This window comes from Schistocerca serialis, chromosome 1 (genome assembly GCF_023864345.2).
Source record: "Schistocerca serialis cubense isolate TAMUIC-IGC-003099 chromosome 1, iqSchSeri2.2, whole genome shotgun sequence".
NCBI classification, from domain to species: Eukaryota; Metazoa; Arthropoda; class Insecta; order Orthoptera; family Acrididae; genus Schistocerca; species Schistocerca serialis.
The window spans coordinates 766142964-766155482 of record NC_064638.1 but is presented as its reverse complement, the minus strand read 5'-3'; the positions used below and the strand labels follow the sequence as shown (position 1 = coordinate 766155482).

Below are 12519 nucleotides of genomic sequence, written 5' to 3'. Positions count from 1 at the left end.
GGACAGGTCTTGCATTTTGGTCTATTTGAAAGATATAACCCATGGGGCAAGGGGTTGTGACCAGGGATTAAATAGGGATAGAAAAAGATATTGCACATGTTGGGCAGGCAGTGTAATATCAATGTGGGAGCGATGAGGTGGGACATTTCTCGTATCAAGTAATGATGACAGGTAGTCAAAAACCCTGGTGAAGAACATGATTCAGTTGGCCCAGTCTTGAGTGGTAATTAGGCAAAGGGCAAGGTGCTCCTTAGCTGTTGATTGATGGACTGGTGACTGGGGAGACAAGGTGCATGAGATCTGTTTCTGGATAAAATGGGGAGGGTAATTTCAGTCTGTGAATGTCTTGGCATATCTGCAGAGCAACTACTGATCACTGCTCATTATTACAGATGCACCAATCAGGGTGGCTAGACTGCATGGAATGGAAATTCTTAGTGTGAAATGGGTGTCAGAATTCTTTTATGACAGAACCATGTTTTCTTAACTTCACAGATGAGAACTCTCCCTTGAATGTATATTTTATTCCTGTAACCCCTGTGGCCTTAAGTTATATAACAATCTAAACTACACCACACATCAGTTATATTTGATTCCTCAGGAAACTGTTGCATTACCATCTCTAAAATAGTGACATTATGGAAAGAACTACGATGTCTTCAACAGGTAAAATGCTCTCCACATCTACTAATAGTTAAGATAGCTGCAGAAAATCAAAAATGATCTACATTCTTCCAATATGTCTCACTTACATCCAAAAAGTTTCAGTACGCATATACTCTGAGCAGAGTGTAATATTCATTCAGGTTCTTGTAGCATGAAATCTCGTTTTTTAATAGTTTTTGCTCTGTAATTTAAGTCTTAATATTTGACCATATGGAGCAGTGGAGAACATTTCCAGTTAAGAGGAAACCGAGAGAGATTGGATAAGTGCATCAAGTTGTGTAGCACCAACATTGCAATACGGAATGATTTAAACATATTATGTTGTTGTTATGGCCTTCAGTTCGAAAGACTAGTATGGTACAACACTCCATACTAGCCCACTCTGAGCAAGTTCCTTCATTATTGCATAACTAATACAACTTACATCCAGTTGAACCTACATACTTTAGTCAAGTCTTGGTCTCCATCCACAAATTTTACCCCTCACACTTCCTTCCATTACCAAACTGAGAATTCTTTTATGCTCGATTCCTTTAGTCAATCTGTGCCACAGTTTTTTTTTCTCCGATTCGATTCAGTACTTCTTCATTAGTTACCTGATTTACCCATCAAATTTTCAGCATTATTCTGCAGAAACACATTTCAAAAGCTTCTACTATTTTCTCGTCTGAGCTGTTTATCATGTACTATTCGATCCTGTACAAAACTACACACTGTACAAATACATTTATAAAATATTTTTTGAGCCTTGACCTTATATTCGATATTAACAAATTTCTATTTTCTGAAATGCTTTTGCTGCTATTGTCAGTCTGTTTTTATATACACTCTACTTTGGCCATCATCAGTTATTATGCAGCCTAAATAGCAAAACTCATTTACTACTTTTAGTGTCTTGTTTCCTAATGCTGTCATATCAGCATCACCTGATTTAACTCTACTACATTCCATTACTCTTGTTTCAATTTTGTTCATGTTTGTCATTTACCCTATTTTCAAGACAATATCTATTCTGTTCAACTTATCTTCCAAGACCTTTGCATCTCTTGCACAATTGTGTGATCACTGGCAAACCTCAAAGTTCTTATATGTTCTTCCTGAACTTCAAACTTGAATTCTCTTTCCAAATGTCTTCTTGGTTTCCTCTACTGTTTGCTCACTGTACAGATTAAATAACACTGAAGTTAGGCTACAACCCTGTCTTACCCCCTTCTCAACTACTGCTCCTCTTTAATGTCCTTCAACTCTTATTATTGGTGTCTGTTATCTAAAAGTTGTAAATAAATATTCGCTGTCTGTATTTTATCCATGTTATTTTCACAATTTCAAAGCTTGTATTCAAATCAACACAGTCAAAAGTTTTCTCTGAGAATATAAATGCTAAAAATGTGGGTTTGCCTTTCTTCAACCTATCTTCTACGATAATTCGAAGAGTCAATATTGCCTCACAACTTCCTACATTTTTCTGGAACCCAAACTGATATTCCCCAAGATCTGCTTCTACCAGCATTTCCATTCTTCTGTAGATAATTTGTGTTAGTGCTTTGCAACCACGAATCATCAAAATGATACTTTGGCATCAATACCAGTCAATACGTATCTTCTTTAGGATGAGGGATATTGTATTTTTCTTGAAGTCTGAGTGCACATTGCACGCCACATGTCATATCTACCAGGGGGCATAATTCTGTCATAGAGTACTCTCCCAAGGATCTCATTAATTCTGAGGGCACACCATCTTCTCCAAGGGTGTTGTTTCAACTCAAGTCAGTGCTTCATTGAATTCTTCTAGCAGTATCATATTTCCAATCTCATCTTTGACTACCTCCTGTTCTCTTTCCATAATGGTATCTACAAGTTTGTTCTCCTTGTATAAATTCTTATATTCTTTTTGCCTTTCAGCCTTCCCTTCTTTGCCTAGCACATGCTGACCAACTGAGCTCTTAATATTCAAACAGCTGCTTCTCTTTTCTCCCAAGTCCTCTTTCATTGTTCCGTTCAGCTAGTCACACATGATGCAATAGCCTTGCATTCTTGTCAACCCATTCCTGCTTAGTCATTTTGCACTTCCTGTCAATCTTATTTTTTTAGATCCTATATTCCCTTTTGTCTGCTTCACTTGCTGAAATTTCACATTTTCTCCTTTCATCAATTAGATTCAATATCTCATGCATTATCCAAGGCTTTCTACTGGGTCTTTTCTTTCTGCCTATTTGATCTTGTTTTGTGTTCATTGTTTCACCTCTCAAAGCTACCAGTTTGCCTTGTATAGTATTCCTTTCCCCTGTTAAAGTCAACCATTACCTAATGCTACTTTTGAAACTGTTTCAGTTTACATTTTGGTGCTCGACTCACTGTGGGTCGCATCGCCATTGTTGCTTGTCTCATTTGCCTACATATCCATACATCTGGTTGCAGAAAGGGAGGTGAAGAAGCCAAAGGTACGTCAAAGCCCCACTTGCTTGCCACCATCATGAAGCACCTTGCAGCTGAGGTGCTCAGGTTGGCCAGTGCAACAACAAAAAGAAGGAACTGTGCTACCACTGCCAGAAGCTTGGCCACATTGCCATATATTGCAAAGAAAATGTGGCATGTATGAAGTGCACTCAGGCAATGAGGGCGACCAAAGAAGAGATGCCTGTCCCCACCATCTCCCGGCCCCACTGGTCTGATGGCAGGGACAGACAGCACCGCACACATGGATGCTTCCCTGGCCACTGCAGAGAGGAAGGAGGCCACAGAGACCACCCCAGAAGAGAAACATCTGCTCCAGCTGCCCCATATGCAGAAGGGCCAGTGGCCACACAGCAAGCTGCTCTCAACATATTGCGCTTCCAGGGAACAGCAGCTGTCAGTTGTAGACCTCGACTCCAATCACTTCAACCACATAGGGGACAGAGGGGCAAAGAGTGGAAACAGTTATGGAGTGGTGCTACCAAATGCTAAAGGAGCTAAAGTTGCACAGATTCGTTATCCAATTCACAAAAAAGCAGATCCACAGTCACCCAAGATGCTGTCGCCCTTATCAGGAAGATAGGAAGAGGAAGATGTAGAGCCCCTCTCCCCATGAATATACCAAGCAGCCACTCAGAAAATCATCTGGTATGAAGAAGGAGTGGCGGAAGTATGCTGGGTGTTGGTACTACCCTTCCAGTCCTCCACTTCAGAATTACTAACTGCTAGCTTGTTTTGTTCATTTTCTTGATTTTACAAACAACTGCAGCCAACCCATCAAGAAAGGCAACAAGAAAATCCAATCTTCACAACAGGAATAGCACTCCGATGCTTAGCCTGTGCCGTCTCAGACCTAGGTAAGGCCTGCCATTCTGATGACAAGTGACTCTTTCAGTTTGTCCAGGTTCTATCTCATTATGCAATTTCTTCGGTTCATTTCTGCAGTTCATGAACAATACATTATGTCAGATCTCACATTTGTCCAAAATGTCTTGCAGTTCAAAGCCTGGTTTTGAAATCTATGTCTTACCACTGTGCAATCTATTTGAAACCACCTGATGTCTCCAGGTCTCTTCAAGGTACACAACCTTCCTTCACTGTTTTTAAATCAAATATCAGCAATAATTAAATTGTGCTACATTTCAAATTCTACTAAGTGGCTTTCCCTTTCACTGTTCTCCATCGGTCCATGTCGTCCTACCACATTTTCCTCTCAATCCTGTTCCTGCCATTTAATTCCAGTCACCGCCCCCCCCCCCCCCCCCCAGCAGTATTAAGTTCTTGCTCCCTTAATTATCTGAGTAGTTTCTTTTATCTCATTAATCTCATTATACTTCTTCCTGTTGCTTCTTAAAATGCTCCAGTTGAAGATAAGCGATCTGTAATTGTTGACATTTACTGGATACAGAAGAAATTCCTTATTGGTCAGGAATACAATTTATTATTTTTATTGATTACAAATTTCAGCTTAAGTTGTTGCCATTTTCAGAACACAGGATACCATTTTTTCCATTGAGTACAATCACTAACTGATAGGACACATCATTATAAATTTTATGTAAGATGCATAGTTCCATCTTATCGTAAATCTCAATGAGACATTAATGTAAACTCACCCAAGACTAAAAGATCATCACATCCACTGTGTAATAATACCATATCTGATAATCTTCAAGTGTGCACAGTGAGATCACAGTTAAACCATTACGTTACTCTAGAAAGATAGCACCAGAAATCAATACACAGTTTTCACTACTCGGTTATATTAGGTCATCGTATCCACTGTGGAAGTATTGTATTACATGGAAGCCACATGCACAGTGTGAACACCACAGTTAACAGAATGAGTTATCCATGTTACGTAGCATTGGTAAACGACAAGGAAATTGCCCAAATCGTAGGAACTTCGGAGTGAGTCTATGTAATACAATACTTGCACCGGGGATTTGACAACCTCGTATAACTGAGTGAGAATTACACATTGTTTGCTGGTGCTATGTCATTAAAATAATGTAATGTTTCAATTGTGATCTCACTCTGCGTATGTGGTGATTAACTGATATAACGTTGTTATTCGGTGGATGCAACGATCTCTTACTCTCGGATGATTTTACATTAATGTTTCATCAAGCTACACATTAAGACTGAGACATGCAGCTTAAACAAAATTTATGTTGATGTGTCCTACCGCATAGCGATTGCACACGGGGGAAAAACTGTTCTCCTGTGATCTGAAGGTGGCTAACAACATTAGCTGGAAACAGTATCAACAAAAATAGTAAGCTGTGATTTTGACTAATAAAAGGATTTTTTTTTTCTGAATCCAATAACTGTAAACATTTCTTTAGTCTTCTTATAATTTGTGGGGCTAGTACGTCTATAAACTTGTACTACTGTCATGGGGGTTGGCTTCATGTGTGTTTTGGCTACAATAATGCATTCACAATGCTCTTCATAACAGTTTATCTGCATTCTTCTTTTCTTAGTCAGTGTAAGATACTCCTGCATTACCACTATTTGATTCTGCATTGATAACCCTGTACTGGCCTGACCAGAAGCCCTGTTCTTTTTGCCAGCACACTTCACCAATTCCCACTACATACAACTTCATCCTACCATGATATAATTTCGTAACTTATAATCGACTACTGAAGTAAAGTCAATCATGACAATTAGCAACAAATTCTATGACCTAATCTAAATTTAAGATGAGTAAAAAGTACAAAGCACAACTAAAACAAACAGAAAGATATATACGTTCAGTAAATTAGATTAAAAAACTAGTAGTGTCATGTCCCAATGAGGAATCTGAAACTTTCAGCACACGACAGGATCACACAGACAAATTAAGACTCAAATTTGAGAGAATAGTTGACAAATACACTGGATAGATATGTACCCACTAGAACAGTTCATAATGGGAGGAAACCTTCATGGTATACAGTCACTGTAAATAAACTTCTAAAGAAACAGAGGTTACAGCACAATAGGTGTACAACCAAGCGTAGGGCTATAGATAGAGAGCTGCAGAATGAAACGTGTTTGGCTGTCAAGAGAGCAATGCATGATGCCTTAAGTGACTACCATAACAGAATACAATGAAACTACATTTCACAAAATCCAAAGAAATTCTGGTCATACATAAAGGCTGTTAGTGGCACCACAATTAGTGTCCAGTCCCTAGCGAACAAGACAGGAACTGAAAGTGAGGGTAGCAAAGCAAAAGCTGAAATGCTCAACTTCATTTTCCAATGTTCCTTTACAAATGAAAACCCAGGAGAATTGCCCCAATTCAACCCTTGTACCACTGAAAATATCACTGAAATAAGTATTATTGTCAGTGGTGTTGAGAAACAGCTGAAATTCATAAAACTGAACAAAGCTCCAGGACCCGATGGAATCCCTGACAGATTCTATGCTGAATTTTCAGCTGAGTTAGTCCCTCTTCTAATTATAATCTACTGTTGATCCCTCAAATAAAAACTGTGCCCACTTCTTGGAAAAAGGCACAGGTTACACTCATCTGCAAGACAGGTAGTGGAAGTGATCCACAAAATTACCAGCCAATATTCTTGGCATCGTTTTGTTGTACAATCTTAGAACATATTCTGAGCTCAAACACAATGACGTATCATGAACAGAATGACCTCCTCAATGCCAACCAGCACGGTTTTTAAAAACATTAATCACATGAAACCCAACTTGCACTTTTCTCACATCACATACTGAAAGCTTTGGATCCTGGCAGCCAGGTAGATGCTGTGTGTCTTGATTTCTGAAAAGCATTTGACTCAGTACCGCACCTATTCTTATTGTCAAAAGTACAATCATACAAGGTATCGTGTGAAATTTGTGACTGGATTGAGGTCTTTTTAGCAGGTAGGACACAGCATGTTATCTCGAATGGAGAGGCATTGTCAGATGCAGAAGTAACTTCGGGTGCACCACAGGGAAGTGTGTTGGGACCCTTGCTGTTCATATTGTACTTTAATGAGATTTCAGACAATTTTAATATTAAAATCAGACTTTTCGCAGAAGATGGAGTTATCTATAATGACATACTATCTGAGAGAAGCTGTACGAATGTTCAGTCAGATCTCGATAAGATTTCAACATAGTGCAGAGATTGGCAACGTGCTCTAAATGTTCAGAAATGTAGAATTATTCATTTCTCAAAATGAAAAAACATGGTATCCTATAACTATAATATCAGTTAGTCACTGTCGGAATCAGCCAACTCGTACAAATACCTGGGTGTAACTCTTTGTAGGGTTATGAAATTGAGTGATCACATAGGCTCAGTTGTGGGTAAGGCATGTGGTACACGTCAGTTGATTGGTTGAATACTGGGGAAATGCAATCTGTCTAAAAAAATCACTCGTGGGTCCATCAGAGAATACTGTTCAAGTGTGTGGGACCCATATCAGACAGGATTAACAGGGGATATTGAACGTATACAGAGAAGGGCAGCACAAATGGTCAGAGATTTGTTTCACCCATGGGAGAGTGTAACAGAGATATGGAAGGAACTGAACTGGCACACTTCTGAAACAGATGTAAACTATCCCAAGAATATGTATTAACACAAAGTTAGAAGAAATGTCTTTAAATGATTATTCCAGTGATATACTACAACCTCCTATATATCACTCACACAGGATCACGAGGATAAGATTAGAATAATTACTGCACGCACAGATGCATTCAAACAGTCAGTCTTCCTGCACTCCGTACGTGAATGGAACCCGAAGAAACCCTAATAACTGGTGCAATGGGACACACCCTCTGCCTTGCACCTCAAGGTGGTTAGCAGAGTATAGATGTAGATGTTATAATTCTTTTTTGTTTCCTCACATCTCTTAATTGGTGGAGACAGAAGTGTCTTTTTTTTTTATTTTATTTCAGCCATTCACAGCACCGACATTGCAAACCCAGGCTGGCTAATATTCCATGCCGCTGGCTAATATTCCATGGCCCATTCAGTCAATCATCCATATTGTTGACCCTCCAAATATGGAAAAGCTGCTGTCCTTTCATGAACCACATGTTTGTTTGGTCTTCCTACAGATACCCCACAGGTGCAGCTGCTGTGTCTGTGTCAAAGAGGCACACAAGATACCACACCTTGGCAAGGGCCATGGTTCATCGAGGGAGGAGAGATATTGTTAGTATGGAAAAAAAAAGAGAGAAAGAAAAAAAAAGTTTTAATTTCCAAAGGTTATTCTCTAAGGCTTCATCAGTAACTCCTAATGAAGCACCCGTAAGAAAATTTTTGTTCATGTACAAATAAAAAAAGAAACTGGTTTTTGCTCTTTTACTGGAGTTACAAAAACTCTCCTGAAGCTGAAATTTCAGATGAGAACAGTTGTATTATGATAAGGAAACTGTGAATTTTGAAGTGCCCTGCCCTGCTAATAGTGGCTATCAGAGCAATACCCACAGGTAATGAGCTAAAATACAATTAGCGTTTTATACAAGGGTGTAGCTGTAAAAAACTTAATGAATCCAAATTTTTATATTAGAAAATAATTTTTAATCAAATATAACATTGGTTTTATTATGAAAGCAAAATAAACCACATGTTTGAAGTATTTTAGTCATTATTTATTTCAATAATTGACAAACAAAGAATTCACACACTATGAAATCTAGAAGAACCTTTTTTAAGAATTGCCAAGATACAGGAAACAAGAGTTTTCTTACCTCATTTCATCAATACCACTCATAGCTAATAATTCAGCTTCAACGTCTGGTGACATCTTTTTCTTGGGCTTCGGTTTCAATGACTTCCTCCTAATTTCTGAAGATCCCTCTCCCCCGCCAAGTTCACTGGTCTTTGTACCCCGATTTGAAGATAATTTAGTTGGGAGTCTCGATTTTTTGCGTTCTTTTATCCTCTCTTCTGGTGAACCAGTTACAACTGCTGTACTGCGCGATTTAACATGACTCCAAAATACGTGGAGCTTCTTACCTTCAAATATTTTTCCATTTTCATAAGCATTTTTGGCACTTTCCTGTAAACAGACATTATTAGGTTTAAAAGAGATTAATTAATTGCTTACGAGCTTGCACTTTTTTTATGTTATGTGAAACTCACCATTTAACATATTACATTGTTTTGCAGTTCACACAACAGTAAATATAATCAATTAAGACAGTCATAATAGAGGGAATCATTCCACGTAGGAAAAATATATCTAAAAACAAAGATGATGTGACTTACCAAATGAAAGTGCTGGCAGGTCGACAGACACACAAACAAACACAAACATACACACAAAATTGAAGCTTTCGCAACAAACTGTTGCCTCATCAGGAAAGAGGGAAGGAGAGGGAAAGACGAAAGGAAGTGGGTTTTAAGGGAGAGGGTAAGGAGTCATTCCAATCCCGAGAGCGGAAAGACTTACCTTAGGGGGAAAAAAGGATGGGTATACACTCACGCGCACACACACACGTATCCATCCACACAAATACAGACACAAGCAGACATATTTAAAGACAAAGAGTTTGGGCAGAGATGTCAGTCGAGGCGGAAGTGCAGAGGCAAAGATGTTGTTGAATGCCAGGTGAGGTATGAGTGGCGGCAACTTGAAATTAGTGGAGATTGAGGCCTGGTGGGTAACGGGAAGAGAGGATATATTGAAGAGCAAGTTCCCATCTCCGGAGTTCGGATAGGTTGGTGTTAGTGGGAAGTATCCAGATAACCCGGACAGTGTAACACTGTGCCAAGATGTGCTGGCCGTGCACCAAGGCATGTTTAGCCACAGGGTGATCCTCATTACCAACAAACACTGTCTGCCATTCATGCGAATGGACACAGGCAGACAGTGTTTGTTGGTAATGAGGATCACCCTGTGGCTAAACATGCCTTGGTGCACGGCCAGCACATCTTGGCACAGTGTTACACTGTCCGGGTTATCTGGATACTTCCCACTAACACCAACCTATCCGAACTCCGGAGATGGGAACTTGCTCTTCAATATATCCTCTCTTCCCGTTATCCACCAGGCCTCAATCTCCGCTAATTTCAAGTTGCCGCCACTCATACCTCACCTGTCATTCAACAACATCTTTGCCTCTGCACTTCTGCCTCGACTGACATCTCTGCCCAAACTCTTTGTCTTTAAATATGTCTGCTTATGTCTGTATATGTGTGGATGGATGTGTGTGTGTGTGTGTGTGTGTGTGTGTGTGTGTGTGTGTGTGTGTGTGTGTGTGTGTGTGCGCGCGAGTGTATACCCGTCCTTTTTTTCCCCCTAAGGTAAGTCTTTCCGCTCCCGGGATTGGAATGACTCCTTACCCTCTCCCTTAAAACCCACTTCCTTTCGTCTTTCCCTCTCCTTCCCTCTTTCCTGATGAGGCAACAGTTTGTTGCGAAAGCTTGAATTTTGTGTGTATGTTTGTGTTTGCTTGTGTGTCTGTCGACCTGCCAGCACTTTCATTTGGTAAGTCACATCATCTTTGTTTTTAGATACAATTAAGACAGTCACTTTCAGAAAATCAATACACATTTTCTTTCTCAAGCTATCTAATTATAAATCAGTCATCCACATCTCTTTCCCTGCACACACAATATGGTATTACTTGGTGTTGTACAGCAAATATTTTTGGTTTATCCCACAAAATTTAAGACTGTTTCACCAGTTACCAGTTCAGGAACTGAGAGGAGATCTCTCTCTCTCTCTCTCTCTCTCCCTCTCTCTCTCTCTCACACACACACACACACACACACACACACACACACACACACACAACCAAAAATCAAACAGGTACATATTTTCATATACCCCTGACCCCTGAAATTCAAGAGCTGCTGTCACCTCAGTAACCAAAAAACACTCCATTAAAATGTAGAATGCAACAACTCACTTACTGTAAGTTCCAAAAATAAACAAGTCCAACTGAGGAGGATAGTGCCAGGCCTTACAGGATGCTTAAACATAACAGAGACTCCGTCTTACATTTGAGAAAGAGGAAGGAGTGTTAGATAGTTTAAGGATATAAAGTTTCCATTTTTATAGCTGCAGCCATCTATTTTCCAACTGTACATTATCTTCCTCTACAACACACAGATCAGGCAATTCACCCCCTGCACGAGAACATATGCAACAGCATGAAATGTATTTGCAATTGCTGACATGAACAACCATTAGCTGCATAATGGAATGACAATGAAAATTTGTGCCAGACCATGACTTGAACCCGGATTTCCCACTATCACAAGTAGTCGCCTTACCTTTACACTATCCAAGCACCATGTATGAGAGACATGTACTTGAAAGTCACTTGCCTAGTGTCAGCAGATAAAAACAATATTGCAGTGCCTGTGTTATTCAGAATTTTGATCCAATGTTCCTTCGGACATGCATACGTGGAGAGGGAAACGAGATGGAAACAGTGTGGGAGGGGGATAGAAGGAGGAGGTGGGGAGAATGTGTGTTGAAGGAAGTATGCTAAGGTGAAGGAAGTATATTAACATTGGGTCTCCAGCCAGGGCAATATGCTGCATGCATTTATGAAAAATACTGGTGGATTAGAAGCTTTTGTATGACTTTCACTTAGCAGAAGAACACTTTAAGCTTTATGCATGTACATGGCCATGGAAATTCATTTTATTGGACATCAAGGACTGACAAGTGCTGGATTCCAGAACAGCACATTATTACAGTTATTGCAGCTTCATAAGTGAAAACATCTAGCTGGCATGTTAGCTTTCCTTCTGATTAATCAACAGCAAATTAATGAAAGTTACAAAAAAACAGGCAAGTAGCTTGGAGTACACACAAGCTTCAGATCCTAAAAGAAACCTCTTCTAGCTTTGACCTGGTACACTTAAAGGAATGTATCATCAGGATTGAGGCCCTAAGGAAACAAAACCTTATCAGTCTTGGGACCCTGTAGTAAAGAAACCCACCCAAGGCTGCTGCTGTTAAGCTTAGAGCATGGCCCCCATGGTGACAGGGTTGATTGTTTTCTCACTTTAAAAGAAACCAGCTACGGTTCAGCAACCATGGACCATAGCACAAATTTATACAATTTTCCATCAGTACTCTTATGTACCACATAAACTGCAAATTATGCGAATGCACAATATGCTATACTTCAGATCGGAATTAAGCAAACATATCAATAGAATCACAAAATAAAGTCACATTCAAAATTCTCTTTCACAAGAATCCTTTTCCAAAAGATTGTCAGGCAACCTGCAATGAACTTCACCAAAATTCAGATATGCAACAATGGTGTAAAACTTGCAAGCGGTTCAGAGAATGTATGTTGCAGCTGTTCTGCAACAATTTTGCTACAATGATCTCCGGTTCCCTGGTATGGCTGGAATATGTCTGAATGAAACATGACAACTGACAAACATGTTTTTGTTCTTTTTACAGTTCTTCTGAC

General features: G+C 39.5%; 1 protein-coding gene across 1 annotated transcript in view; it reads right to left on the bottom strand.

The window, feature by feature from the left end:
- The window catches only part of LOC126482377 (protein xmas-2), a 117167-nt gene that overhangs the window by 84283 nt on the left and 20365 nt on the right, over positions 1 to 12519 (bottom strand). Inside the window, exon 3 of the mRNA XM_050106474.1 lies at positions 8824 to 9134. Within this exon, the coding sequence (XP_049962431.1) occupies positions 8824 to 9134 (311 nt within the window). The remainder of the gene's footprint in view (positions 1 to 8823; positions 9135 to 12519) is intronic.